General features: G+C 56.4%; 1 protein-coding gene across 1 annotated transcript in view; it reads right to left on the bottom strand.

Moving 5' to 3' along the window:
- The window catches only part of NACC2 (NACC family member 2), a 31,506-nt gene extending 19,742 nt beyond the window's left edge, over nt 1-11,764 (bottom strand). The window contains 2 exon segments of the mRNA XM_038548788.1: nt 9,066-10,013; nt 11,363-11,764. Of these exon segments, the coding sequence (XP_038404716.1) occupies nt 9,066-9,951 (886 nt within the window). The 5' untranslated portion in view covers nt 9,952-10,013; nt 11,363-11,764.
- Between the last annotated feature and the right edge of the window lie 15,952 nt (nt 11,765-27,716).

Here is a 27,716-nt window from a genome sequence, read left to right as displayed (position 1 = left end):
GAGAAATGCAACAGTGGAGTGACTGGCACATTATGACCCATGAGCGTGTCTGAGAGGAGGGTACCCAACCCAGAAACGTTTCTGTACATTTAAAATGATTTCAGGGATCCCTGGGTGGCGCAGCGGTTTGGCGCCTGCCTTTGGCCCAGGGCGCGATCCTGGAGACCCGGGATCGAATCCCACATCGGGCTCCCGGTGCATGGAGCCTGCTTCTCCCTCTGCCTGTGTCTCTGCGCCTCTCTCTCTCTCTGTATGACTATCATAAATAAATAAAAATTAAAAAACAATTAAAAAAAATGATTTCAAATCAAAGTGGTTGATTTTCTCAAGGAACACAGAGAGGAACATCTCCGTCACCTCAATGTGGAGGAAAAAAAAAAATCTTTCAATAAAATATAAAGAGTGATCACGAGAAAAGGTGAATAAAGCTCCCATGTATGGAGGGAGTACAGGACGGTGCCAGGGGCGGGGGCTGTAACCCGGTGACTCTAACATGACCACACCCGTGGAATCATGCAGAAAGGAGCTCAATGAGGGGGAGGTGGGCAGCCACTAAGAAGCAAATGGAGCTGCGGAAAAGATGGGTGACCGTGGAGAAACAGCAATGGAAATGATTCACTCAACAAACAAGGGCCTCGGCGACCTCAGGGACAAAGGCACAGCAATTGGAGCTCCGGGCAGCGGGGCATGACGTCACCTGAAGAAAAGCCTGCATCCGCACAAGTGCCCGAGAAGCTCCGCGAACTGCAGAAGAGCACGGAGGCCTGCGATTTTCTAGGAGGGAACCCAGGGAGAGGCGTCCATTAACAGCGGGAGGCGAGCTCCGGCCTGGCACTCAGGCAGACACGCATGTGGAAGTGGACGGGGTTCACCCCACGGATAATCCACGTCACTAGGGCAAGACCTTTCTGTGAGTTTCCAGGATTCATTGCTGGTCTGTCACCAGGACCATGAGAAATGTCAAAGGAAATTCTTTGAGCAGAAGAAAAATGATACCAGGTGGAAACTTAAATCTACACAAAACAAATATGTGGGTAAATATCAGAAGGTTTTTCTTATATTTTTAAAAAGTTTTTTTTTTTTTGAATTTTATCTATTTGAGAGAGAGAGAGTGTGTGTACATATGCATGGGTTGGGGGTAGAGAGAGAGAGGGAGAAGCAGGCTCCCCACATGGGACTTGACCCCAGGATCCCGGGACCCTGACCTGAGCCGAAGACAGATGCTTCGCTGCCTGGGCACCCCAGGCGCCCCCAGGTTTTATTTTCATATTCTAAATTTCTTTGAAAACAAACTGGACATCACATGAAAGAGACAACAGAAGCTTGACCTGTACCTCACACCTTATGCAAAAATTAACCCAGAGCGGGGCCACAGAGCAAAGTAAAACCCAAAGCTGCAAGACATCTGGAAGAAAATGTTGGGGAAAAACCCTTGTGGTCCTGTGAGGTAAGCACAATCTGTTAGAGAAACACAGCTGACGCTGGAAGGAGGCAAGGGTGAGCGGCCCTGATGCCATGGAAAATCCACGAGTGACTCTGACCTGCTAATTGTGGCAGCCCACAGCTGACCAGAAGCCTCGCGGATTGTGCACGGCCGATTAACGCCTATTTGGTGTGCTGCATGTACAACGTACTGTCTCTTACTGCAAAGTCCGCTGGAGGAAAGAAAACGTTACTAGAAAAATGAAATCCTAAAGATGGGGAAATACCGTTACAGCAAAACACCCATGCGGAGGGGAGTCTGAACAGTACCAACTCAGATTGTTCAGGGTCAACTGGAATTAATCGCTCAACTTCAACAATGTTAAAAAACATCTAAAAAGTGTTTTTAGAAAGATTTTACTGATTTATTTGAGAGAGAGCAAGAGCGCACACGCACAAGCAGGGGGAGGGGCAGACTTCACACAGAGCAGGGAGCCCAATGCGGGACTCCATCCTAGGACCCCGAGATCACGACCTGAGCCCAAGGCAGACGCCTCACCAATGGAGTCCCCCAAAAACATGTGTTTTATTAAAGACTCTCTATCCAGGGACTTGACAAACAGTAGCCCAGGAGAAAACATTCGTGAATCATGCACCCACCAGAGGCCTCTGCCCCGAATATACACACAAAGAACTCACAATTGTCAACAGTGTCCAACACCCTTGGTACCCAAACAGCCCAGTAAGACAGGGCCAAGGTGCACAGGCAGCGGACCCGAGCCGATACCCGGGTGGCGAATACACAAACGAGATCCAACGTCATCAGACATCAGAGAAACACCGCCGCCACCCGACGGAGCAGCTTTGACAGCAAGACAGGGATGCCTGGGTGGCTCAGTGGTTGAGTGTCTGCCTTCAGCTCAGGGCGTGACCCTGGGACCCACATGGGCTCCCAACAGGAAGCCTGCTTCTTCTGCCTCTCTCTCTGTGTCTCGCATGAATAAATAAATATCTTTATTTTATTTTATTAAGATTTTTATTTATTTATTCATGAAAGACACAGAGAGAGAGAGAGGCAGAGACACAGGCAGAGGGAGAAGCAGGCTCCACACAGGGAGCCCGACATGGGTCTTGATCCTGGGACTCCAGGATCATGCCCTGGGCCAAAGGCAGGCGCTAAACCACTGAGCCACCCAGGGATCCCCAAATAAATAATATCTTTAAAAAGAAAAAGAAAATAAGACAAGGCCAAGCACTGCCGAGAATGTGGCACAGCCGTCTGTGGTGTGACGGCCTCATTCTTCATATAAGAGCTGGGCAACGTCTGACAAAGTCAAACACACACTTGCCATGTGACCCCCCAACCTTGAATTTATCCTTAAAAACTCTCTCGTGATGAACAATGACTGTAATAAACTGCAGGGCGAATCAGCTTTGTAGGTAAACAAACTCTACCAAACACCCCAGAGGTTGGGGACCTAAAGCCCTGCAAACATGGGTATGCGAAGGTTCACACCAGCCTTGCACGTGACTACTGAAACACAGAAGCCACGCAGATGCCCTGTGATGGGTGAGGGAGCAAATCGACTGGTGTGGCCACACAGCAGGCCCACACACACATACAGCGCACACCAGGCTCTGTGTCCACGGCTGTGTGCTTCTGTCTATGGGAGAACATGGGGCAGCAGGGCACATATGCTGGGGGGAGCCAGGGACCCCTGAGGGCCACACATTGTGGGGTGGGGAGGCTGTCCCGGCTCCTGTGCGCAGAGGCGAGGATAGGACGGCCAAAAACGGGTAAATTTTACCCGACTTTCTTCTTAAGCACACAGGGTGTCACCAGAGGGGTAAGAAGGATCATGAGGAAAAGTTCAACCTAAGAGGTGCCGGCAGAGGGGCATCGGGGCATCTCAGTCAGTTGGGCTCAGATCGTGATCTCAGGGTCACAGGATCGAGCCCCACATTGGGCTCCACAGTCAGTGCCACATCTGCTTGTCCCCCCCTCCCCCTGCTGCTTTCTCTCACACGCTTGCTCTTCCTCTCAAATGATAGATAAAATGTTTAAAAAAAAAAAAAAAAAAAAAAAAACACTGGCAGAGAGGAAGAAAGGGAACAAGGAACTGAAAACACACAGTAAGGTGCCCAACTTGAACCCAGCTCCGCTGAAAGTCTGACCAAGCATAGACGGATGAAGCCCTCCAGATAAAAGTTGTATCATCAGAGTGCATGAAACTGCAGTGTCAACCACGTGTCTCGTGTGAGCAGCGCCCCGTAAGATATGGGCAAGTTAAAAAGAAAAGGATGCAAAGCGCCAGCAGGTGCAAACCCTAGAACCAGAGCCGCCCCGGCCGCGGGAGTATCAGAGTGGACTCGGGAGCACAGGAGCTCCGGGAGATGCACAGATCACCACGGCTGGCACCTGATGAAAGAGAAACCCAAAACTGCTCTGTATCCAAAGGAACAGAATTTATCCTTTAAAAACTCAATTAAGAGTGACCATAAGAAACTTCAGGATGAAGCAGCTTCACTGGCAAATGAATTCTATCAAACACGCAAGAGAAATGAACATCAACCTCATACTGACTCTCAAAAACTAAAGAAAGGAGCAGAAGGTTCATGTTCCCCAGACATACAATACCTTGTAAGGAAGACATGGGTGCCCACTCCCCCACAAGTGCACACACAGAAAACCCCTTAAGAAAACACTCGCTAATTAAACCCAGCACCATATAAAAACCGCAACACATGATGACCAGGTAGGGTTTACCCCGGGAGCGCAAGGGGGGGGGGTTTCACGTTTGACAATGAGCTGATGCAACGCCAGATGTCAGTAAAATTAAGGGGAAAACCCGTAAAATCATCCACGACAAGGAACAACCCTCAGAAGATGAGTGGACCGTGTGGCAGCCGGGCGCTTGCACACGCTTCTCGTGGGGCCCAGCAGTCCCACCAGCACACAGGTGTTCAAGGCATCAAGATAACCACAGCCCCCTGCAGAGCTGCTGGTGGCCTCATCCACCGCATGGGACCACGAGGCCCGAGGACTAACACCGTATGCATGAATCACAGAACACGGAGACAGAAATCAAAGACTCCATTCTGCATGATGCCGTTTGCAGGGGTTCTAGAAAACACAAAGGGCTAGGGATAGAGAGCCAGAAGGAGGCAGCGGGGGCCAGGTGGGGCAAGAGGTCCTGAGGGACATCGTACGGGAGGCAGACCGCTCCATGCTTGACTGCAACTGTGGTGCTCGAACAATTCCAAACACCAAGCTCAATCACCTGTACACTCGGAGTCAGTGTATTTTATCGTGAACAAATACTTGAGTGAGCACAAGGCAAGGGTAGGGAACAAAGGACGGGCCCACACAGTACGGATGGGCCCCACAAGCACTGCGCTGATGAGAGAAGCGGGAGGATGAGAGCTCCACCGTGTTCACCTGACATCCAGAGTGACAGGGGGTCGCAGGCTGCCGGGGGTAGGGGTAGGGGTGATGGACACATCCTCCCTCTGACTGCACACTGGTGCCACAGTCCGGGACTCCAACAGGTGCCCCCACACCCGTTCCAGAGAGGAACAGGGGTCCACGCCTCAATGACACCGATGGAGGAGATAGGGTCCCCAGGGGTGAGGGGGCGAGGGCTCCACGTGACCCTGCACCAGGAACTCTGTCCTGTGCCTGAGATAGGAGACACAAGGGTCAGGGAGCCAGGGAGGCCGCCCCCTGAGGTGCAGAGACAAGCCTCCAAACACCCCACACCCAGGCCCTTGCCCCTTGCCCGCCTGGCCCAAGCAGGCCCCTGGCCAGATTGCTGCCTTCAAAGGGAGGGGACCCCACTTGCCTCTGTCTGGCTCTGCGCTCACCAGGCCAGGGACAGGAAGCACCCACTGCTCCCAGGGCCTCCCCGTGCCAGCACCAAGCTCTAAAGTCGTGGGGACACCCCCGGCCAGGCCAGGCCAGTGAGGGCTGGCTGGGCTTGAGATTCGCAGAACAAACCTGGCCTTCCCCTTCTCTGCGGGACCCCCAAGTACAGCTGGGCTGCAGGTGGTGCGGCCCATGACAGGCAGGGCGCCGTGGTAGAGGGGCAGTCGACGCAGTACCGACCTCGTGGGTGCCACTAAATGGGGCCTGGTCCGGGGCAGAGCTCACAGGGACCATCTGCAGCTCCTGCTCGCAGCAGGCAGAGCCATGCGTCCAGCCCCCCACACCTGGACCTGAGCACCACCAGCGTCCAACCTGCGTCCCGGTGTTGGGACGATGGGTAGACCCAGGGGAGCTGGCCAGCCCCCAGAGGGGAGGTGGGAGCAAGGCCGGGCAGGCCCGCTACACACGGACACCAGTGCATGGCCATCTGTCCTGGCCGGCATCCTGTGGGGGTCCCCTCCTAGGGGATGGCTGGCATCCATGCCTGGCTAGGAGGGCTTGTGTCTCAGGAACCAACATCTGCCAGTGACCATTAAGCATCTGCCCACCCTGAGGAGGGGCTGGACCTGCAGTGGAGGTACCACGTGGACCCCAGCCATGGCAGAGTAGCACAGGGGTGGCCCCTCTGGCCACCCTCATTCCCCACCCCTGCAGAGGTCGCACAGCAAGCCCCTCTCACCACACCCTGGTAGGCTCACTCTTCCCGCCCCTAAGCCTCACTCCCTGGGGCCAGGGGGCAGCCCATCCTGCCTCGTGGTGACCGAGCCAACATCAAGGCCTGCTTGCCATCCACCTGTCTCATCTGGGCCACCATTGCTCACGGCCTGCGGAGAGCCTGGGGACAGACCTGTACTGCACTGGGGCACCCTCCGTGCCCCACCCTCTGCCATGACAGGAGCAGCGCCTCACTCCCAGTGCAGCAGCAGGTGTGAAGACCCCATCCCTCCAGAGCTCAGAGCTGGAGCAGGGGCTTCCCGAGCCCCGCGGAGATCCCGCCCCGAGCCAGGAGCTAGGAGGAAGGGATAGAGGGACCACGTTGCCCCAAGATGTGGGCTGGGGGCACCAGGAGGCAGCCTGACTCACCCTGCCCACATCCCCTGCCCCTGGTCAGGCCCTTCCTGGCCACTGGGTCCTAAGAGCAACAAATTAGAAACCACGCCAGTGTCCCCAGGGACAAGGTAAGTCAGCAGTGGTGTCTCCCTACCATGGCCCAGTAGGTAGGACCTGGAAGGAGCGCAGGAGACGCAGGGGACAGAGGCAGGAACCCAGCGAGGCTGCCAGGGGACGGCCAGCCAACCTCATCTGTCATATTGAATTCCCTGATCTCCAAAACGAGAGGCTCACCAGGCAGGAGCTACTACTGGTTCTTCCCGAGGTGGAGGGTGGACACAGGGCCCCAGTGGGCAGTCCCATGCCTTCCCACAGGGGTGCAGGTCAAAAGACCCTTGAAGGTGACTCAGGCCAGCCTCTCAGCTGATGGGTGGGTAAAGAGGCCAGGCGGCAGGGGAATCCCTGAGGGTCCTCACAAATGGGGGTGCACCTTGGGGCATTCCCGACTCCACAGCTCAGAGCCAGCCCTGCCCAACCTGTGTCAGGGCCCCAGACTATGGGCAGCAGGCTCTTCAGCAGCCCGAGGGGCTGAGGACACCCCCTCCGCAAGCCGAGCCAGTGCACAGAGGGAGCCTGGGGTGCGGGCAGCTGGCCTCTGGGGGCGGCTCCCCCGACCCGCTGGCCCCTACGGCCCCCTCCCCCACAGCCCTCTTCCCTGCTCACCCGGCGCCCAGTGATGCCAGCGACGTCACTGCCAATAACCTAGATTTTAACCAAGAAATCACACCCCCCCTCCCTGCCCCAATTATGGTCTAGCCGAGGAGAAAACCCAGACTGTAGCACCCTGGGCTGGCCCCATGGGCGGCTCGCCCATGCCCACTTCCCTCTCCCGTTTCCCATCCTCCCTCGACGCCCCCAGGGAGAAGATGGATGGGTGACCCTCCGCGGACACAATGTCCCGGGCCAGGCCTGTGCCCCTGGCATCTTGGTTGAGAGCTGAGGTGGGGGACAGGTGGGAAAGCCAGGTCACTACCAAGGCTATGAGGCAGCCCAGGGCAGCTTGGCCTCCAACCCCCACCCTGGCCTTTCCAGGGCCACTGTCCCACAGGTTCCTTGGAAAACCCAAGGACACAGGTAGGCCACTACTGTCCAGGTGGGAAGAGGGCCCCAGGCACGTCCGGGTGAAGGGGCAGATGTACCTGCCCAGCGATCCCAGCACCTTGTCCTGTTTCTCACCATCCCATACGTGCCAAGGCCTGTGGCCACACCACATGGAGATGTCTGGAGGTTGGGATCCTGTCGGCTCCATGGGGAACCACAGTGGCTCCTTGGGCAGGTCCCAGCTCCCTCTGCCTGCACCTGGCAGGTTACCCAGACCCTAGGTGCCTGTGAGCAGCGGGCAGAGGGAACTGCACTCGGGGCAGGTCCCCGGGGGCCTCCCTGAGGCCTGAGTCCAGTGGCCCTCTGAAGGACCGAGCCAGAGCCTGCAGCTTTCCTGGTGTTGGGACACCAAGCCCTTCCCTCTGCCACTGAGAGGAAGCAGCAAGTCCAGATCAAGGTGGTGTCTGTGCTAAGGTCCTGTGGAATTCATGCAAATCTAACAACATGCATTCAAATAAAGCAATGAGTTCTAGGGAGAAACCAACTACCCACAGCCCCTGAGGAGCCCAGGGCAGAGGCTCCCCACTTCCCACAGCGCTGAGAGACACACATCCTTGGCTGCTCCCAGGGAGTGGCTGTCCCAAGGGCCCCAGCTAGTCGGGTCCCCCACCCCCCAGCACTGCTGACCAGTACCCACCTGGAGGTGGGGGACCTCATCAGGGCAGCAGGACATAGGGACAGAGGAGAGAGTCCCCATACTACCCTTTGCGCCCCCACTCTGGAACGTCACTTCCCGCTGGCACCGTGTGTCCAGAGCCCGTCCACTGGACATGGGCCCTGCAAGCAAATGAGCGGGCAGCGGGCCCAGGCAGAGAGCCAGTTTTCGGGGAACACGGAAGGCAGGTGGACACCCGATCTGGGGCTGGGGCCCCAATTACCGGACCCTCTGCCCAGCAAACCCTGAAGTCTCTGGGGACCAGGATGTGGTCTAGAACACCAGGTTAAGTTGGGGCATCTCAGGGGTGTAGGTCCCCCGCAGGGGAGCCCCCCACCAACAATGTGGGGGGAGCAGCTCACTCAGTCCAACAAGCACTTTCCAGCCTGTCCCTTGGTGCTGGACCCAAATGAGCCAGGCACTGGGGAGTCTCTGGCCTCGCCGAGTCACAGGGAAGGGGAGAGCACCTGGGCAGGTGGGGGAAGAAGGCTCAGGTCAAAGGGCAGGCAGACAGATCACCCCAGCCTCGAGCAGGTGGGCCGCACACTATCCTATGAGCCCTCGGGCAGGTCCCTGGGTCTCCTCTGGGCCCAGGGGAGAGTAGGCCCCATCACACAGGCTGGGGGGGTTTTATCCGGCATCAAATGACCATCTGGTCCTCAGCTAAGACCCTGCCCCTCTTGCTCAGCTAGCCTGGGTCAGGGACCGTCCCCTGCACTCCCCTGGCACAGCAGCCTCCCCGAGTGGTCACGGCCAGAGGGGCAGGGATCAGGCTCACCTCTGCCCACCAGGGCAGGGGGCGCAGCTACACTGGCAGTTGGGTCTCGGGGCCAGGCCCCCGCCGCACGTTACCTGCATAGCTGCCAGTGGCCTTGATGTACATCTGGCCATACTGCTCCTCCGCCATGGTGTCGTAGGCCTCGTCATCCTCCTCATCCTCCTCATTGTGGTACGAGGTGGGGCTGTCCGTGGTGGGCAGGCTGCTGGCCCCCGGACTGGTCCGCTCCCCCTGGGAGTAGGGCACCTGCTGGATGCTGGGGATGAGGGTGGCCAGGCTGGGCACCCCGTAGTAGGAGACCCGGGGCAGCTTGAGAGGGGCAGCGCCCGCCGCCGTGGCGGCCGCCGCCACCGTCGTGCCATCCCGGGGCCCCGTCTCCAAAGGGCGCTTGGGGGCCAGGCCCGGGCCAGCAGCCGGCGGCAGCTCCATGGCTTCATGCTTCACTCGGGTCAGCAGCGGGATGGGCACAGAGGGGGACACGACATAGGGGGGGGCTGTGGGGGCGGCCGGCTGCAGCTGGTTGCAGGGGCTCTGGGGCTCGGAGCTGGCGTCCTCGATCATGGCGGTCTGCGAGTCGCAGTGGGGCGAGCTCACCTTGAACATGAGGTCGGTGCCGCGCTCCACGATGTGCTGGATCTGCAGGAAGCCGGCCGTGTACATGACCACGAGCTGCTCGCTGGCCGCCATGGTCAGCCTGCCCGTGTAGCAGAAGGACAGGATCTGCTGGAAGCAGGCGGGCGGCACAGTGCCCGGCAGCTCGAAGGCGCTCTTGCTGTTGCCGCTGAACAGGTCGCGGAAGTACAGGCTGCTGGCGGCCAGGACGGCCCGGTGGGCCTTGAAAGCCTGGCCCTTGACCACAATGGACACATCACAGTAGAGGCCCAGCAAGCGCTGCTCATTGAGGCAGCCGAGCACGGTGTTCCCGAAGTTGGGGATCTCGATGTGTAGCATCTGCGACATGGCGGGCAGGCGCTAGAGGGCTCGCCTCAGACTCAGCGCGGGAGCGCCCGAGAGGGGCACATCTGCGGGAGAGAGGGCATGGGGACACCTCAGTCAGGCTCCTGGACGGCGGGGTCCACCAGCGAGCCTATGGGAATGCACCACCCCGGCATGTCCGCGCCGCCCCCCCCCCGCATGCGGTGCCCTTCCCGGGCCCCCCCAGCAGGGCGAGCAACCCAGGGGACGTCCTGAGGCCAAGCTCCTCCGGGCGGGACCCTGGCTGGGCTTGTGGCCAGCACTGCACAGACTCTGAGCTGCACAGCCCCGCTCCGGCCGGCGGGGGCGGGAGGGGGAGTTGCGGAACGCTCCCCCCACCTTGAGGGGCGCCCAGAGCCCACCCCCAGGACAGCGCCTGCACCCTCGGGCAGGAACGCCCCGTCTGAGCAGAAGCCAGGGACAGAAGCGGAGGCCTGCGCTTGAGGAGGACGGAGAGGACGGAGAGGATGGAACATGGAACAGGGCACTGCCACGCGCGGCTGCCAGGAGGGGAGAGGGCAGCAGGCCGTGTCTGCAAACTCTTCTCCCCAAGAAAAAGTTAGCGGCGGAGGAGCCCCTCACAGCCCTTCCCCTGGGAGGGGCCACCACCCAGAGCCAGCGGGTCCTGCAGGGGCCCTTCTGGAGGCTTTTGGTTTCTGGTTTGTCTTCTTTTCCCTCAGAGCAGCCGCACGGACGGACGGACTGAGGGCCGGCAAGGGGAGGGTCCCGCCCCACTGGCTGAGAAGCCGCCCGTCCGCCCTGCCGGCCGCTGCCGTGGAGGTAGAAGGCTAGGGGTGGGGGCACCCAGGGGAAGGAGCCGAAGCTAGGTCAGGCGGCCCCTCCCCCGGGACCGGCTCCCCAGGCCGCCGGCACTGTCAGGGACAGGGCTGGACCGGCTGCTGGGAGCCTGGCGCAGCCCCATCTGCCCGCCCTCCCCGTCCCCCGGCTCCCCACGCTGGCCAATCCTGGCTGGCTCGCTCCCAGCCCAGGTGACTAAAGGGGTCGGGGGAGACAGGGGGAGAGACCCGGCAAGGGCTCTGGGAGCCGCTGCCTCCGCCGCCGGGCGCCCCCAGGGCGGGGGCAGAGCTCCAGCGAGGTGGATCTGCTGCCCAGGGCTCGGGAGGGGGGCTGGTGCCGGCCGGGTGGAGAAGGCGCCGGCCCAACTCCGCACAGCAGCGCCCGCACAAAGGGCCGCTCTGTCCCGCGGGAGGAAAGTGCAGGCGGCCGCAGAGGCGCCGGGCGGCAGGGGGGAGGGAGGGCAGAGGGAGGGCGGAGCGCCCGGACCCCGGCGACTGGAGTTGGGCAGATGGGTGGCCGCCGGGGGAGGGCCCGCAGTGCCCCCGCTGCGGAGAAGTTGCCGGCCAGCCCGCGGCGCCCGCCCGCAGGGGAGACCTACCTTCGGCGGCTGCCGCCGGTGGCCCGGCACTGCCCGCTCAGTCTGGCAGGGGCAGGCTCGCCAGCTGCTCCGGGAATGCAGCAAACGGAGCGGGAGCCCTTGGGGTGGGGAGGGCGCGAGGAGCCGGGAGAGCAGGAGGAGGAGGAGGAGGAGGAGGAGGAGGAGGAGGAGGAGGAGCAGCAGCAGCAGCAGCAGGAGCAGGGCAGAGTCTCCGCGCCGGGCTTGGCGGCCGCAGCTCAGCTGCACCCAGCCCGGCTCTCCGGGGCAGCGCACAGCATCTAAATGAAGAGGCCGGATGCAGACGGACATTCAGGCAGCTCTTGGGAATGAATAGCCGCCTTTGATTTGGGAGCCCAAGTAAATGCCAGCTCCAGCCCCAGCTTTAAAAACAGTGGAGTGTTGGTGCCAGAGGAATGCACGGCTCCGGGTGTTGGTACAAGACAGACTTTGATGACTCACCGCAATGCAAACAAAGATGGCAGAAATACTGTACTGTACGTGGGGAAACGCTCCGTGGTGCCACGGCAACTGAGCGCCCGAGATTTATGGTGCGGCTCTGCATGTGAATTACCCAGTAAACTGCCGCTCTGCCACCCGATGCAGCCCGAGTGTCAAAGCATTTAAACTATTCCAAACAGTCTGCAGGGCTGGCAGGGCCACCCAACTCCACGGGGTGGGCTGGACGGGCAGGGGGCCGGGCAGGGGGCCGGGTGGGGGCCTTGGGGGGGGCAGGCCAGGGGGCAGAGGGGGAACAAGGGACGTGAGGGTGGAGATGAAGGGGGATGGGGGACAGGGGGATGAGGGTGCTTGGGATAGGGCATGGGGTGAGGGGGACGGAGGATGGGAGGGTGAAGGGGGACGGTGGGGGGGAGGACAAGGAGAGGAGAGGGCAGGGGGGAGTATGGGAGAACAGGATGGGGTGGGGAAGATGGGGGCACGGCAGGTATGGGGGGGCAAGAGGGTGGGGGGCAGGGGCAGGCAGGGCAGACAGGCAGAAGCTGGATGATGAGGGTAGAGCCGAGGAGGGGGAGCCCAGGGGAGAGGGGTGATGAGAAAACGAAGCAGAAAGGAAAGCCCAGGTGGGAGATGAGGCCCTGAGCCTCTAGCACTCTACACCTGCCTCCCCACTTCTCCCCGGGGCCCCCCTGAGCAGCAGGTCCCACTCCTGTACCCCTGCACCCCATCCCACTCACCCAGAGAAGTCACCCTGTCCCCTAGCCCCCGACACGGGTCTTTTCAAGAACAACTACTTTGCAAGTACAACTAGGGACAGGCCCATATGGGGGGCTGCAACCAGCAGTGCTGACAGACCCCTCCCTTCTGGGGGGCAGCATGGTCACCCCCCCACCGTGATGCTGACAGTATGAAGGCCCTCCACATCTGATGGCTCCTGGGCTTTTCTGGGGAGGGGAGGTTGTGCTCTGCACCCAGCCTGTCCTGGTCTAGACTCAACCACCTGTGGCCTGCCCAGCCTCAGTTTCCCTCTTGCCACTAACTGTGCTCTGGGAAGAGCCTACGCACCTGCAGAAAGAGAGTCAAGACTGGCAATGGCTGAGTGTGGTCCCCTGCTGCACCCAGCGCAGAGTCCACCTCAAGCACAAACCCTGGCCACTGGAGCTGGGAGGGACTGGGGGGCCAGGCGGCAGCCCTCCCACCAGCGAGCAGCAGCATCCGGAGAGAAAGAAAGGGCCATCTGGCGCCTCCCCATTCACACACCCTGGGCTCAGCTTCCGAGAGCAGATAAAACACCGAGGAAGGATGAGAGCAGGAAGAAATCCAGGTGTGGGAAAGCCCCCCCCCCCCCCCGCCCCCGCCCCGGGGGCAGTGGCTGGCTGGGGCTCCTCAGGGGGCTCTGCGCCTCCTACAGGGGACAATGAGAACCCTCAGTGTGGTGACACCAGCACTGTGGCTGCAGTGTTGGCAGAAATGGTCCCCGCTCGCTGCTCTGAGGATCCAGAGGCCAGCTGGGGGGGGGTGTGATCATGGGGGGCCTAGAGGGAGGGACATGGGGGCTCGGCTGGCGGCAGGGCACAGGAGCCTGGCCCAGGAAGGAGATATGAGGACCTGGTCCCCTGGCGATGGAGCGAATCCAAACTTCAGCCCTCCCTCACCCCCACCTGGATGAAGCAAGTCCAGTGGGCGGTGGGCCTGGTCAACAGCAAGACAGGCTTCAGGCCACACACCCCTCACAGCCGGGTCCCCACCGCCCTTAGGAAGCCACGTGGGGCCATGGACAGCCTTAGGAAACTGCCACTCCTTGGCTGCCCTGGGCAGCAGCAGGCTTGGAGTGAGTATCCACATGAACATGGGTGTCTGCACACCCAGGGGTGGGGGGGAGGCAGACTCGCCAGCTCCCCTTCACCCAGACCCAGAAGGATGGACCCAGAGAAGTCCTGCCAGAAGCCCTGCTGGGCTCCCAGACTGGGTTGTGTTGTCCTGGTGGTCTCCCTTTCCTGGGGCCCCAGAGAAGCCCAACGGCCCCAAGATGAGGGGGCTGAAGGCTTGGGGTGGGGCTTGGGGACACAGCCCCCACATGCCACCAGCCACAGAGGGAGACTTGGGGAAACACAGAGACACCCACAGGCCAAAGGATGGTGGCACCCACGACGGGGGGGGGGGGGGTGGGGAGACAGAGCCCAGGCACACACAACTCCTGCAGGAGCCATCCCCCAGCTCTCCCTGGGATGGGCCTGCTGACTTCAGGAACCTCCTCCCCGTCACCTCCTCAGAGAGGCTTGCCAGGTACCACTCTTGAGCTGAAGAAGGGCAGGGTAGTCTGCCCGATGCCTGGTGGGCATTTAGCCAAATGCTGGGCACCCCAAACGGCCCCTCACAGACCCACAGCACCTGCTGTCAGGTGTCCCCCAGAGGGCGGCGGGCAGGGTCCCCAGGGCCAGATGAGGGCCCTGGTACTGAAAGGGGGTGACCCAGCCTGGGGAGGGGTGGGCCAAGCCAGCAAAGGTGCACTGCACACCAGTCCCCAGAGGGTCCCCACTGCTCGAGGCTGGGCAGGCCAGTGGTCGGGTCCCAAACAGAGAGCAGGGGACAATGGGAGGCCCTCAGAGCCTGTCCCTTCAAACAGCAGGTTCTGCCTGTCAGCAGGGCTGGAATCCTGGGCCCCACCAAGGAATACCTCCCTATGCCAGCCCCTGCCCCGATTACTTTGTGTCCATGTCCTGCGGCCTCAAGCAAATGGCACTGCATCTGGGGTGCTCATCTGTCAACTGGGGGTCAGGTCTACCCTCGGACGGTCACCACAAAGTTGAGGGAAACGGTATCGGTGAAGCACTCGGCTTGAGCCTAGCATGCTCTGTGCCTCAGTCACCTGCCCCATGATGACTGCTACCTACCATGACCTGGACAGGAGGGGTGGTAAGGCAGGTGGCTCCCTCTGCCCCTGCTCCCACTCCCACCCCCGCCGCCCATCTCCGCCCACACCTACACTTCAGGGCTGGGGGCCAGGCTGCGCACTCAGAGAGGGGACCATTATTCCCCTGGAAGGTGAGAAGGCTGTCTGGTCCCCAGGGATGGAGGACAAGTGTGCTGTTGCTGCTGTGTCCTCAAGCCACCTGCACAGGTGAAGCTGCTGCCCCATAGCCTGGTACAGGAGAGCCCCGAGGGGGCTGGTTTTAGATTGCTTTCTTAGAAGCCTGGGCCTGGACGCCAACAAAGCCGAACTTTAGGAGAAAACAATAAAATAAAGGTTTGGTTTCTGCGCCTGGAGCTGTGAAAGCAGGACAGGCCACGGGCCGCCCCTCGGGCAGCAGCCAGAGAGGAGGGCCCCAGGACCTGAGTGGGCTGAGGGCAGCGGGGACACCCTCTCACCTTTCCCCAGGCGGTGGGACCGTGCCCCATCCAGAACACCTTCCCCCTTCCCTGCCAGTCTCCCCATCTTCCTGCTTCTCAAACAGCTCCCACTGGGTTTCTCCCCCACGGCCAGAGTCACCATGCCCACTGGTGTCAGGAAGGCTCTCAAGAGCCAGGAGAGACATCAAAGAGCTCTTGGTCCACTCTGGCCATCCTCCAAGCCACTGCACCATGGAACCCTCCCTCCTCATAATACCCTCCACCATGGAATCCACTTTGGGAAATCCCAAAGTCGGAGTCCAGCCCCTGTAGCTGTGCCAGCCTCAGGGGGTACCCCCATCCCATACAGACCACTCCTGTAGGGAGAGCCAGTACCTAGGACCTGCAGTTCTGGGCCATCAAGCAGAGCTCCTCCCAGTCCCCCAAGGGCAGCCTGCCTGCAGGTGCAGGAGGAAAGAGGAGGGAAGACCTGGTGAGGAGGAGGTGGAGGTACTGGTCCTAAGAGCCACACACATGCACCGAGCAGGACCTGAGAGCCTAAGCAGGATGCAAATGGGGCACAGCTTCTCGGGGTGCGGCCAGGCTCTCATGCACCTGGGGGGGTAGGGACCCCAACAGGTACCAGGAATGTGCCAAGGACTCCCCCTGGGGCCCAGAGAGCCAGACAAGGATGGGGAGCCCAGCGGAGGGGCCTCTTCCCAGGGTCCCCAGGTCCCGGCCTGATGTCCTGAGAAGCCCTGCCAGGACCCTGGCCCTGCCACACCTCGCCCTGCCGTACCCCCCCTCCCCCAGATCCCAGGGAGCCTCCTGAGGTGGAGGAATGCAACGTTTAACTTCTGTGGGGTGACCACCACAAGGAGAGGATAGGCGACGTAACTGAAATTAAATACAATTATTGTGCAGGATTTAATTCTTCCACTCTAATAAGAGGCCAGGGCCCGGACACACGCACAGCTATCACACCCACCGTGGCAGGCGGGTGGGCCAGGACCAAAGGAGCCCCTTCACCTCCCTGCCTCCCTGGCCTCCCGGCCCCCACGGCCAGGTCACAGCGGCCAGGCCACAAGGCTGCCTCCTAAAGTCAAGGTGCCAGGCCACACCCCCAGGACAGCGCCCCACCGCCCCACCGCCCCACCGCCCCCGAGTTACCCCGTGAGTCAGCATGCACACACTGTGAGCAGGAAGGGAGGGTGAGGAGGGGTCCTCGGGGAGGGAGGCTCACTTTGGACTGAGGCCCGCAGAGCACTTGCCTGGGCTTTTCGATTAGAGCGCAGGCTTTGGTTACGCTACAGGAGCTGAGCGCACTGGTGGCCGGCCACAGTGAATGCTGCTCTGCCACTGCGGGGAGCGAGGGAGGCTGGCTGACCCCCCAAAGGGTCACGGCAGGTGCTGGTTTTCAGCAAGCCTGCCCGGCTGCCCTGCTCAGGGTGGGCCAGGCCCCGGGGCGCTGGGTGAGGCACCAACCAGCTTGGTGCTCGGGTTAGCATTAAACTTTTAATACATCATAAAACAAAGCTGAGCAGCCATGGCCTCGCTGCTAATGGAAGGGCCCGTCACCCCTTGAAGACTGGGGTGAGCGGAAGCAGGGCTAGGCTACCAGGAGCCCCTCTCCACAGTCCCCGACTGGGTTCCTCTGCCTGCTGTATGCTCACCTCCCAGCCCCTGTTCCCTGGGTTCCTCTGCCGCTGGGTTCCTCTGCCTGCTGTATGCTCACCTCCCAGCCCCTGTTCTCCAGGTGGGTGTGGACGGGAGAGAGGCACCAAGTGCATGCTTCCCGCAGAGGCCAGGGGGCCAACGTCTCCCCAGCATCCCACAACAGCACCCAGCCAGTGTCCACTTCACTATCCAGGGAGGGAGGACTAGCCCCACAACAGGGAGGCAACTCTGGCCTGGCCCCCAGGGCTCGGCTGCAGAGCAGAACCCCATGGGCATTCAGGCCTGGAGCCCCTCGTGCCAGGGGAAGGGACACGTGGGCCTCTGAAACTTCCCACCCTGGCGCCCTGAGCCCCAGGCCCCTGGTGGTCTCCACCCCAGACCACAGCCTGGACCACCATCAAGCAATGAAACCAGTTTTAACTTTACTAACAAACGTTTGCCTGGAAGCCTTTCTTTTTCATCCCCCAAACAGAAAAGGGAGCTGTGCCAGCATGTGCAAATTCAAACACGTGCTTATCAATCCCTCCCAGGTGCCCTCTCCCAAGAAGAGGACCCAGGCCACAGTGCAGGTGGCACCAGCCCTTGGAGCCACACTGCCGGGCCACGGAGCTGGGCGCAGGCTGAACACGCCCCCAGCGGGTGGGAGAGTGGGTCCTGCATCGGGGCAGGTGTCCACTGCATGGGCTCTGACAAGGGTCCAGTCTGGTGACCCACACCTGCGGGGCTCCGTCAGACAGGCCACTGCCACCCAGTATGACCACCTGCCACCAACGTTGTCTTCCGACCCATCACTCTCAAATATTTTGCCTTTAGTGTGGGCGTGCAGTTGGGGCCAAACAAACACGGCCTGAGGTCACTCAGAGAAGGAGCAGGCTGGCCTGCCGCCCGCCGGGAGCCCTACGGACCCAGCAGGTCCGCACATGAGCCACAAAACGGTTCCAGAAGGCTTCCAAAAGAATGAAGCAGTGTTTTGAACAGAGCCGACAATCTCTCTCACTCTCTCTCACCCGTATTTGTAATTTAAATAACGTAAGCTTGAAGAGCGTCTCCCTAGGGCATAGTTTAATAACTTAAAAAGCCAGCTCCATGAGCTTGCAGCCGGGCCTCCTCCTCCCCTGGCCGCTGACAGGAGGTCCCCCCCTCGCACCTCCGGCTCGGGGAGCCCTTGGGGCTGCCCAGACCCAGCTGGCGGGGCTCTGTGGAGATGGACCCCCTCCTCGGCCCACAGGGCATCCTCCCCTGCCAACGTCCTATGTACGGTGGGGGGTGGCGGGGTCCCAGGGCCTGGGGGGAGGGGCCCGGGGGGGTCTGGGTGGCAGGGTGGCAGGCAGACGCTGCCCTACACTGTGGGTCACCAACTCCTTCCCCACAGTGACTCCGCCACACACCCCCGCCGTTAATATTCATAGCCGTTCCTCATCTGCATATCGTGCCATAAATAGTCGAGGTAAGACACAAAGCTCCCCTGCATTTCTAATTATGCTTAAAAACCTAATGTAAATCAGACCGACACAGAAATACTAAATCAGCCACTGGAGGGGGGGGGCCACGATGCAGCAGTCCCCACCTTGGAGCCCCAGGCATGCTGACAGCTGGTGACACGGTGGTGGCTGTCCTGGAGCTGGGCAGCGGGGTCCCCACCCGCTCCCTGGCCAACCTCAGCCTCGCTGGCCATCCAGTCAGGGCCCAGAGTCGGGGAGATGCCTGCAGAGCCTCACAGACCCCTCCCCAGTGCCACAGGGCTGGCCAGCCTGCTCACCTTCTCCCTAAGGAGTTCCCTGCCCCCTGCCCTCTTCTAGGCCTGAGGACAACCTGCTACCCACTCCGTGCGGCCACCCAGCTCACAGAGGCCCCTGTGGGCCTGGGGCCACCCCGTGGGTGGGGGCTGAGTCCCTCTCCCAGTCTCCACAGGAGACCCTCTGGACACTCTGGCGCTTTGCCTGCTCAGCTCTAGCGACAGCGCAGAACCAGAACCAACGCCCCCCGCCCCCCAGGAAATGCCCCACGCTGGGGGACAGAATCCTGGACAGTGCGCCAGGCCACTCAGGGCCAAGAGGACGGGGCAGTAGGTCTCCTGAGTCTCAAGGATGCCCCAGCCCCGCATGGGCAGAAGAGACCCGGTGGGCTTTGACTCTGCCGTTGGGGGCCAGGCCTCCCAGCTGCAGGGAGACACACACCAGGGCCAACAGAACAGAAGGGTCTAGGCCCGGGAGGGAGGGGGACAGAGGCCACACCTGCTACTTAGAGCCCACCTCACAGGTAGGCAGCAAAGGGCATCTGGGACCTAAGCAGGCGGCTTAGACATACAGACCTCAGGGCCCTGTGGGCCGGGCCACACCTGGTGTACCCCGGGGCAAAGCTGCCAGCCAGTGAGCAAATAGGTACGTAAGCCACCTGGCCTCACCCCAACAGACCCCAAACGCCCCCGAGCCTGCCTTCCCCACAGCTCCAGGCACCTGCCCTGGTCCTGGACCCCCGCAGCAGCCAAGACCCAGCCCCACTTCCCATCCAGGAGTCAGGGCACCTGGGCTGGCACGGCCCTGCTCTCCTTGGGGGGACCCGTAGGAGGCACAGGCCCAAGTGACACAGGGGTTGCCCCACTCTGCCTTTGGAGGAGGAGACACAGAGATGCCTGCTGCCCGCATCTGCCTGGCATCACGCCCAGACCTATTTTTAAGCCCATTTACTAGAAATCCCACAAATTAAAGGAAATACGGATAATGCAGTAAGAATCCTGGGGGCCGAATAAAAGCTACACATAATTGTCCTCGTGCTCCAGTGTGAAAATCTTAACCACAGCCCAGATCTCCCCCAAGTCCTTGTGCGAGGCAGAGGCATCTTGCCACATGAAGGAGGAGCGGAGGGCGGGGTAGTTCTGTGCTCGGCCTGCGATCAGAGGCACGGGCCGCCGCTTACAGCTGGAGCCATAAAAGGTAATTACTGATATGAAAAATAAAGACCATAAATACCCGACTTTACAGCCCAGGAGCAGTGGGCAGGACCCGGCTCCCCTCCCAGAGGCGGCTCCTCCTCCACAGAGGAGTCTGCAGGGGCAGGCAGGGAGCACCAGGCTGGCCCCACCAGGCCTCAGGTTAACCCCCACCCCGAGTCTCACGTGGCTCCCACGGCAAGCAGGAGGTGAGGGCTGCAGACACCCAGACCTCACCGACGCTGTGGCACAGGGATGGGACGGGATGGGCTGGCCGGTGTGCCCAGAGACGGAGGGCTCAGTGCCCACACCAGGAAGGGCAGGACACCAGGGCAGGCTGGCCAGCTGACACGAGGGGGCGGAAGGCCTTCTGTGTGGTCAGAGGATTGCCAGGCCTACTGGCCCCCAGGGCTAAGGGCCCCACCCGGCTCTACCTACCCACAGACCCATCGCACCTCCAGGGCGGAAGTCGGCCCAGAGGACAGAATAGCAACAGAATATGCCTGGTGACCATCCCAGATGCAGCTGGGTGGGCACCAAGTGCCCTGAAGACACCCTGGGCCCCAGAGCAAGGCCTCACCACCCTCCGGACCCCAGGGCCTCAGGTCTCCCTGGCTCATTCCCCCTGCCTTGCTCTGGCTCTCTGGGTATCCAGCTGTGGGCCAGCACCTCTGCCATAACCTCCCCCTCTCTGCATGCCAGAAGCCCCCCCAGACCCAAAAACCTCCTGAGAGCCTGCAGATGGGGGGTCCACACAGGTGGGATGGGGCAGAGGAAGTAGAGGCAGGTGTGTGCGTGAGGGTGTAATACCCCCAGACTGCCTCGCCTCAGACCACACTACTGATCCTAGGTTGTCCCAGAGTAGGGACAAGGCCCACTGGTACCGCACATCCTAGGCTGAAGGAGACGCCCCACCCCCATCCAGGGGCTGTGGAGAGGGGTCAGTGGCAGGCCCTTCTCAGGCTTGGGCTCTATTTGCCGTAGAATTTCATGGAGGTCAGGGAGAGCGCAGCCCCCAGCTCACACCCTGCCAGACCCCAGGTGGCCTCCCACGGCCTGACAGGGTATAGTGGGGTGGGGAGTAGTGGGGACATTGGGCCATGTCGTGTGCTGCCTCTAGCCACTCGGGAGCCATGGCGGGCAGTGTACCTGGCAGCTCCGGGCACTTGCTCCACTTCACTAAAATGCTTCCCTAGCCCTGCAGAACACGAAGGGGGCCCTGGCCACTGGGGGGTCAGCTGGGAACTCAGCGCTGCAGGAGAACCTGGGGTCCAGGGGAGGCTGGCGCTTGCTCCCCAACAGCAGAGCACAGGGAACAGTGGACGGAAGGGAACAAGCGGGCAGGGGCATGGGGCCCACATGGCACCTGGAACCAGCGGTTCCCCCCCAGCAAGATACCCCAAAACCACCTGCTCAGAAAAGGGGGTTTGGTTGCAGGCAGGCAGGCTGGGGAGGGGATCAAGCTCATGAGATAGAGCTCAGCTCCAGATGGGCGGTACACTGCAGAGAGCCATTGAGCACTTGGAAGTAGCATAACCATTCCCCTCACCACAGGGAAGCAGGGCTGCCCCCACGATTGCTCCTAGACGAGCAGCCCCTCTGCCTTACTGTCCACCCAGACTCCATCGGGTTCCACCTAACACATCGTTCTTGTCCAGGAAAGATGCCAAGCTTTCTCTCTGCAGGGAAAGACCACCCCATGGGCGAGGACAGCCGTCTGGCAGGTCCAGGAGGCCACCTGCTCCTCCTGCAGGCCCACCTGCTCCCCAGGGCCTGCCCTCCCTGCCTCCCGCCCCACCAGCCCCTCCACTAGGAGCCCAGCACACCCTCCGCACGCGCTCACACAGGCACAAGGCTCTCATTCACACCTTAGGAAACACTGTGCTCCAGCAGGTACCCGGCGGCCTGCATGTGGCGAAGCACCGGCGCCCCATCTCCCCATCTGAGCCCAAGCTGACTGCCTTTTTCTCTTTTTATGCTTTATTTCTCCCTCCAAGACTATTTTGCCTCTGGCCGTTGGGCAAGTCTGTGAGCCCACCTGAATCCTGTGCAACTTGGGGTCCGGGCCATGTCCCTGCCCCATGACAAGGAACAGGGAGGAGCAGTCACCAGCACTGAGGTGGGTCTCGGCTGCCCTGTAGGAGCACCTCCACACTGTAAGCCGGGGAGCAGGTTGGGGAGGCGGTGCTTGAGGTCTGGTGATCCAGTCTGACCACGAGGAAACTCTTCGGGGCGGTCGAGGGGGGTCTGATCTGTGCTGCCAGTCATGTTCGCTCATCAATCAAGGATGGAGCTCAGGTCCACACTGCAGAGACAGACCTCTCTCCCATCAGACAAGGAGAGGTGAGCGAGCCGCTCCCTGTGTTTACTTCTGACCCATGGTTAATGCCGCAAGTGCTCTCTGTCTAGACCTGAGATGAGCCCTCTCTCACATTGGGTTGGAGTTTTTCCTAACTCTGAAGAGTATTGTTCATGACTTAGAGTTTCTTAAAGAATTGTGTCCTCAACTTGCTAACAAATAATGACTTTAAAAAAAAAGACTTTATTTATTTATTTATTTATTTATTTATTTATTTATTTATTTATTCATGAGAGACACACAGAGAATGAGGCAGAGACACAGGCAGAAAGAGAAGCAGGCTCCATGCAGGGAGCCCAATGTGGGACTCGATCCCAAGACCCCAGGATCATGCCCTGAACCAAAGGCAGACGCTCAACTGCTGAGCCACCCAGGTGTCCCACAGATAATGACTTTGTAAATCTAAAACCTCTAGAATTCCCAGAATATAAAGCAAGGTACCTTCTAATATTATAAATGAGCTAACATTTAAAGGGAAGGGGACCCTTTTCAGAGAAACCACCAGCTCAAAAAGTATTTCCGTATAAAACTCCAAATTTCCATAATCTTGAACAAATCAGGCTGCTCGATAACTTTGGGAGGGGAACCTCATGTCTTTTCTTTGACTTATAAATCTAGTGTGCATTTTATTATCAAGATCTGGATGTGTTTTCTCATGAGGAAAGTAGTTAATCTGAATACTGTGTGACCAACCAGAAAAGCTAGCATTACTTTTACATTGGGCTCAAGACTATGAAAAAATATAAAATTCATAGTCAACTCTATTAAATAATTCAAACTGATATCAAAACTGGAATCAAAATTATGTTAGACCTCCACTTCCAGGAATATGGAACACTGTAGAACACTGGAGGGATGCATTAAACTCTGTCAGATAATTCTAACATTTGTTATCTAAAAACATGGAACACGTAACCATCACATAAAAACACTCTGTGAGGGACGCCTGGGTGGCTCAGCGGTTGAGGGTCTGCCTTCAGCTCAGGGTGTCATCCCAGGGTCCTGAGATCGAGTCCTGCATTGGGCTCCCTGCATAGAGCCTGCTTCTCTCTCTGCCTCTGTGTCTCTCATAAATAATAAATAAAATCTTAAAAAAAAAATCACTCAGTAAACTAGAAATGGAGATTTTCTCAACCTGAAAAACCGCATATGTGAAAATCCACAACCAATGTCATACTCAACAGTTGAAGACTGGCTGCTTCTACTAGGGTGTGGGAGAAGGTAAGGAGGTCAACACTGCAGAGGAGTCTCTAGTGGAGGCCACTGGGCAGAAAAATGAAATAAAAAATAGAAAGAAAAAAGTGAAACTATCTCTTTGTAGATGACGTGATCTTGTAACACAGAAGATTCTAAGGTATCAACAACAACAACAACAAAAAACAATTAGAACTAGTAAATGAATTCAGCAAGGTTATAACATATAAGACCAATAACCAAAACTCAAATGTGTCTCTATATGCCATGAGCAATCTGAAAATGAAAATTAGTAAATAATTCTATTTATAATGACATCAAAGAGCGTAAAACACTTAGAAGTAAATTTAACAGAAGTATAAAAACTTACACTTTAAAAACCTGCAAAATTTTGTTGAAAGAAACTAAAGATCTAAATAAATGGAAAGATATCCATGTTCGTGGATTGGTAGACCTAACATTAAGGTGGTAGTACTCCCCAAAATTCATCCACAGATTCAGTGTGATTCTAATCAAAATCCCAGCTGATATCATCACAGAAATGAAAAAGCCAATCTTAAAATTCATACGGAAATAAAAGAAACCCAGAAGAGCCAAACAAAGCTGAAAAAGAACAAAGAGCACTCGTACTTCCCAGTTTCAAGACTTACTGTGAGGCTATAGTAATCAAAAGTGCAGCTGACATGAGGAATAAAAGAGAAAATCTAGACACAAACAAGGGGATCAAGACCATTCAACTAGAAAAGAATCATCTTCAAAATATGGTGCTGGGACAACTGGATATTCACACGTAAAAGAATGAATTTAGACCCTCATCTCACACCATCTACCAGAATTAACTTTGAACAAATCAAAGGTCTGAATGTAAGAGTTAAAACTATACAACTCTTTTTTTTTTTAAGATTTTAATTTATTTATTCATGAGAGACACAGCGAGAGAGAGAGAGACACAGGCTGAGGGAGAAGCAGTCTCCCTTCAAGGAGCCTGATGCAGGACTCGATCCTGAATCCTGGGATCACGCCTTGGGCCAAAAGCAGATGCTCAACCACTGAGCCACCCAGGCATCCCAAAACTATACAACTCTTAAAAGAAAACATAGGAGTAAATTGTTGTAACCTCTGATTAGGCAACAGAGTCTTAGATATGACCCCAAAAGTACAAACAACAAAAGAAAACTGGATAAATTTGACTTCATTAATTTTTTTAAAGATTTTATTTATCTATTTATTTTTACGAGAGAGACAGCGAGAGCTCAGAGGCAGAGACATAAGCAGAGGGAGAAGCAGGCTCCCTGCATGGAGTCCGATGAGGAACTCAATCCCAGGACCCCAGGATCACGACCTGAGCTGAAGGCAGACATTCAACCACTGAGCCACAGGTGCCCTTAACTTCACTAAATTTAAAAACTTTTGTGCATCAAAGGACACCATCAAGAAAGTAACAAAGAATGGGAAGGGATAGCTGGAAATCATATTTCTGACAAGAAACTTATATCTAGAATATATAAAGAACTCCAACAACTCAACAATAAAGATAACCCAATTTAAAAATAGGCAAAGCATCTGGTAACGTTTCCCCAAAGAAGTTACACAAATGTCCAATACACATATGAGAAAATGTTCAACATCATGGGCCATTAGGGAAATGCAAATCAAAACCATAATGAGATAGCACTTCACACTCACTCGAATGGCTATCATCAAAAAGACAGATTAAACATGTTGGGGAAGATGTGATGGGAATGTAAATGGGTGCAGCCATTTTTGGATAACAATCTGGGAGTTCCTCAAGGTTAAATACGGAGTTGCCAATTGCCATATGCAACTCCACTCCTAGGTATAACCAAGAGAAATTAAAACAAATGTCCATGCAAAACCTGGTGTATGAATAGCACCATTATTCACAATAGCTAAAAAGTGGAAACAACCCAAATGTCCATCAGTGGAAGAATGGATAAACGAAATGTGGCACAGCTATACAATGGAATATTGTTCATCCATCAAAAGGAATGAGGTACTGGCACATGCTACAACATGGATAAACTCTGAAAACATGGTGTTAAGTTAAAAAAAAAAAAAGGAAAGCCAATCATAAAAGACCACATATTACATGATTCCATTTGTATGAAATGTCTACAACAAGCAATTGATAGACATAAAACAGGATCCCTGGCTGGCTCAGTGGTTTAGCGCCTGCCTTCAGCCCAGGGTATGATCCTGGAGTCCCGTGATCGAGTCCCATGTCAGGCCCTCTGCGTGGAGCCTGCTTCTCCCTCTGCCTCGCTGTCTCTCGTGAATAAATAAATAAAATCTTAAAAACAAAAACAAAAACAGATCAGTGGTTGCCTAGAGCCAGAAGTGGTGGGGGATCAGGGAGGAAAAGAGGGAGTAGGAGTGACAGCTAAAGAGGATAGGGCTTCTTTCTGGGTTGATGAAAATGTCCTAAAATAGACTGTGATGATGGTTACAAAACTCAGAGTAAAGGCCACTGGATTGTGTACCCTATGGGTAACTGTATGGTATGTGAATTATATCTCACTAAAGCTTTCTTTCAAAAAGAAAAAACTTCAGATATATCAAAATGAAAATTTTTTTTTTCAAAATGAAATTTTAATGTCAAGGGACCCACAGGAAGGGGGGAGGCACAGAAACAAACAAAAGGACAAAAAAACAGAATAAAAAAATAAAATGGCAGATGTAAGCCGTGGCATAGCAATAATTCTATCAAATATAAATGGTCTAAATATACCAATTAAAAGACAGAGATTGGCAGAGTAGATGAAACAAACCAGGATCCACTTATATGCTCTCTACAAGAAACTCACTTTCAAACATAATGATACAGGCAATTTGAAAAGAAAAAGATGGAAAAAGATCAATCATGCAAGCATAATAAAAAAAAAAACAGGGGTTGCTCTACTATTATCAAACAGATTTCAGAGAAATGAAAATGATCGAGACAAAGGCATTTCACAAGATCAAAGGGTTAATCCACCCAGAAGGCACAGCAATCCTCAGAATGTATATACCAGACAAGAGAGGAGCTAAATATACTGAAGCACAAATGGATAGAACTAAAAAGAGATTTTTTTGAATGATCATAGTAGTGTTGTACGTTGGCAAGTGCACAACCCTATCTGAGGACTTCAACAGCCCTCTCTGAACAATGGGCAGAACTAGATAGTAGATCCGCAGCAATACAGAGAACCAAAGTCAACCAATAGGATCAGCATTTACAGAGCCATCCATTCAACAATGGCACAGTACACTACACGTTCCCTTCAAGTGTCCATGAAACCTACACCCAGACAAGCAATATCCTGGGAAACAAAGAAAGAAATGTCAAGAAACTTAAAAGAACTGAAATCATACAGGGTAGGTTCCTCTAGCACAACAAAATCAAATTAAAAATCAATTAACATAAACATTAACAAGGAACTCTCCAAACATCTGGAAATAAGCAACACGCCTCTAAGTCACTCACGTGTCAGAGGAAATCTTAAGGAGATCCCGTGAAGGAAAAGGAAAACATGACATCCCAAAACGTGTGGGACACCCCTTCAGAGCTGAAAGGTAATGTACAGCACTAAGTGCCTGCAGTAGAAAAAAGGAAAAGGTTCCAATCAATAATCTAAGCTTTCATCTCGAGAACCTAGAAAAAGAAGGAAAATAAACTCAGAGGAAATAATGGTGAGAGCAGAAATCAATGAAATTGAAAATAGAAAGAAAATATAGAGAAAAAAATCAATGAAACAAAGAGCTGGTTCTTTTAAAAGATCAATGAAATTGAAAAACCTCTCGCACAACCGACAAGAAGTGGGAAAGAAGGCAAATTAATTACTAGTATCAGTAATGAAACAGGGGATATCACTACAGACCCTGCAGACGTGAAAAAAGAATGATACCGACAACTTCACACACATAAACCCAACAACATAAATTAAATAACCAATTCCTTTTTTTTTTTTAAGATTTTATTCATATATTCATGAGAGACACACACAGAGAGAGGGACAGAGACACAGGCAGAGGGAGAAGCAGGCTCCATGCAGGAAGCCCGATGTGGGACTTGATCCTGCAACTCCGGGATCACACCCTGAGTCAAAGGCAGACACTCAACCACTGAGCCACCCAGGCATCCCTTAAATAACCAATTCCTAAGGGGGAACAAAACCCACCACAATTCACCTAACATGGAACACAGCATTTGAATAGCCTTCTCCAACTATTAAGGAAATTGAATTTGTAATTTTAAAAATTCTCAAAAAAGAAATCTCTAAGTGCAGATGGTTTCCCTGGGGAATTCTAACAAACGTCAAAAGAAAAATTAACACCACTTGTACACAACCTTTTCCAGAAAACAGAAAAGGAAGGAACACTTCCCGATTCAATGATGAAGCTAGTATTAC

This window comes from Canis lupus, chromosome 9 (genome assembly GCF_011100685.1).
Source record: "Canis lupus familiaris isolate Mischka breed German Shepherd chromosome 9, alternate assembly UU_Cfam_GSD_1.0, whole genome shotgun sequence".
Lineage (NCBI taxonomy): Eukaryota > Metazoa > Chordata > Mammalia > Carnivora > Canidae > Canis > Canis lupus.
This window is presented reverse-complemented; position numbering and strand designations above follow the sequence as displayed.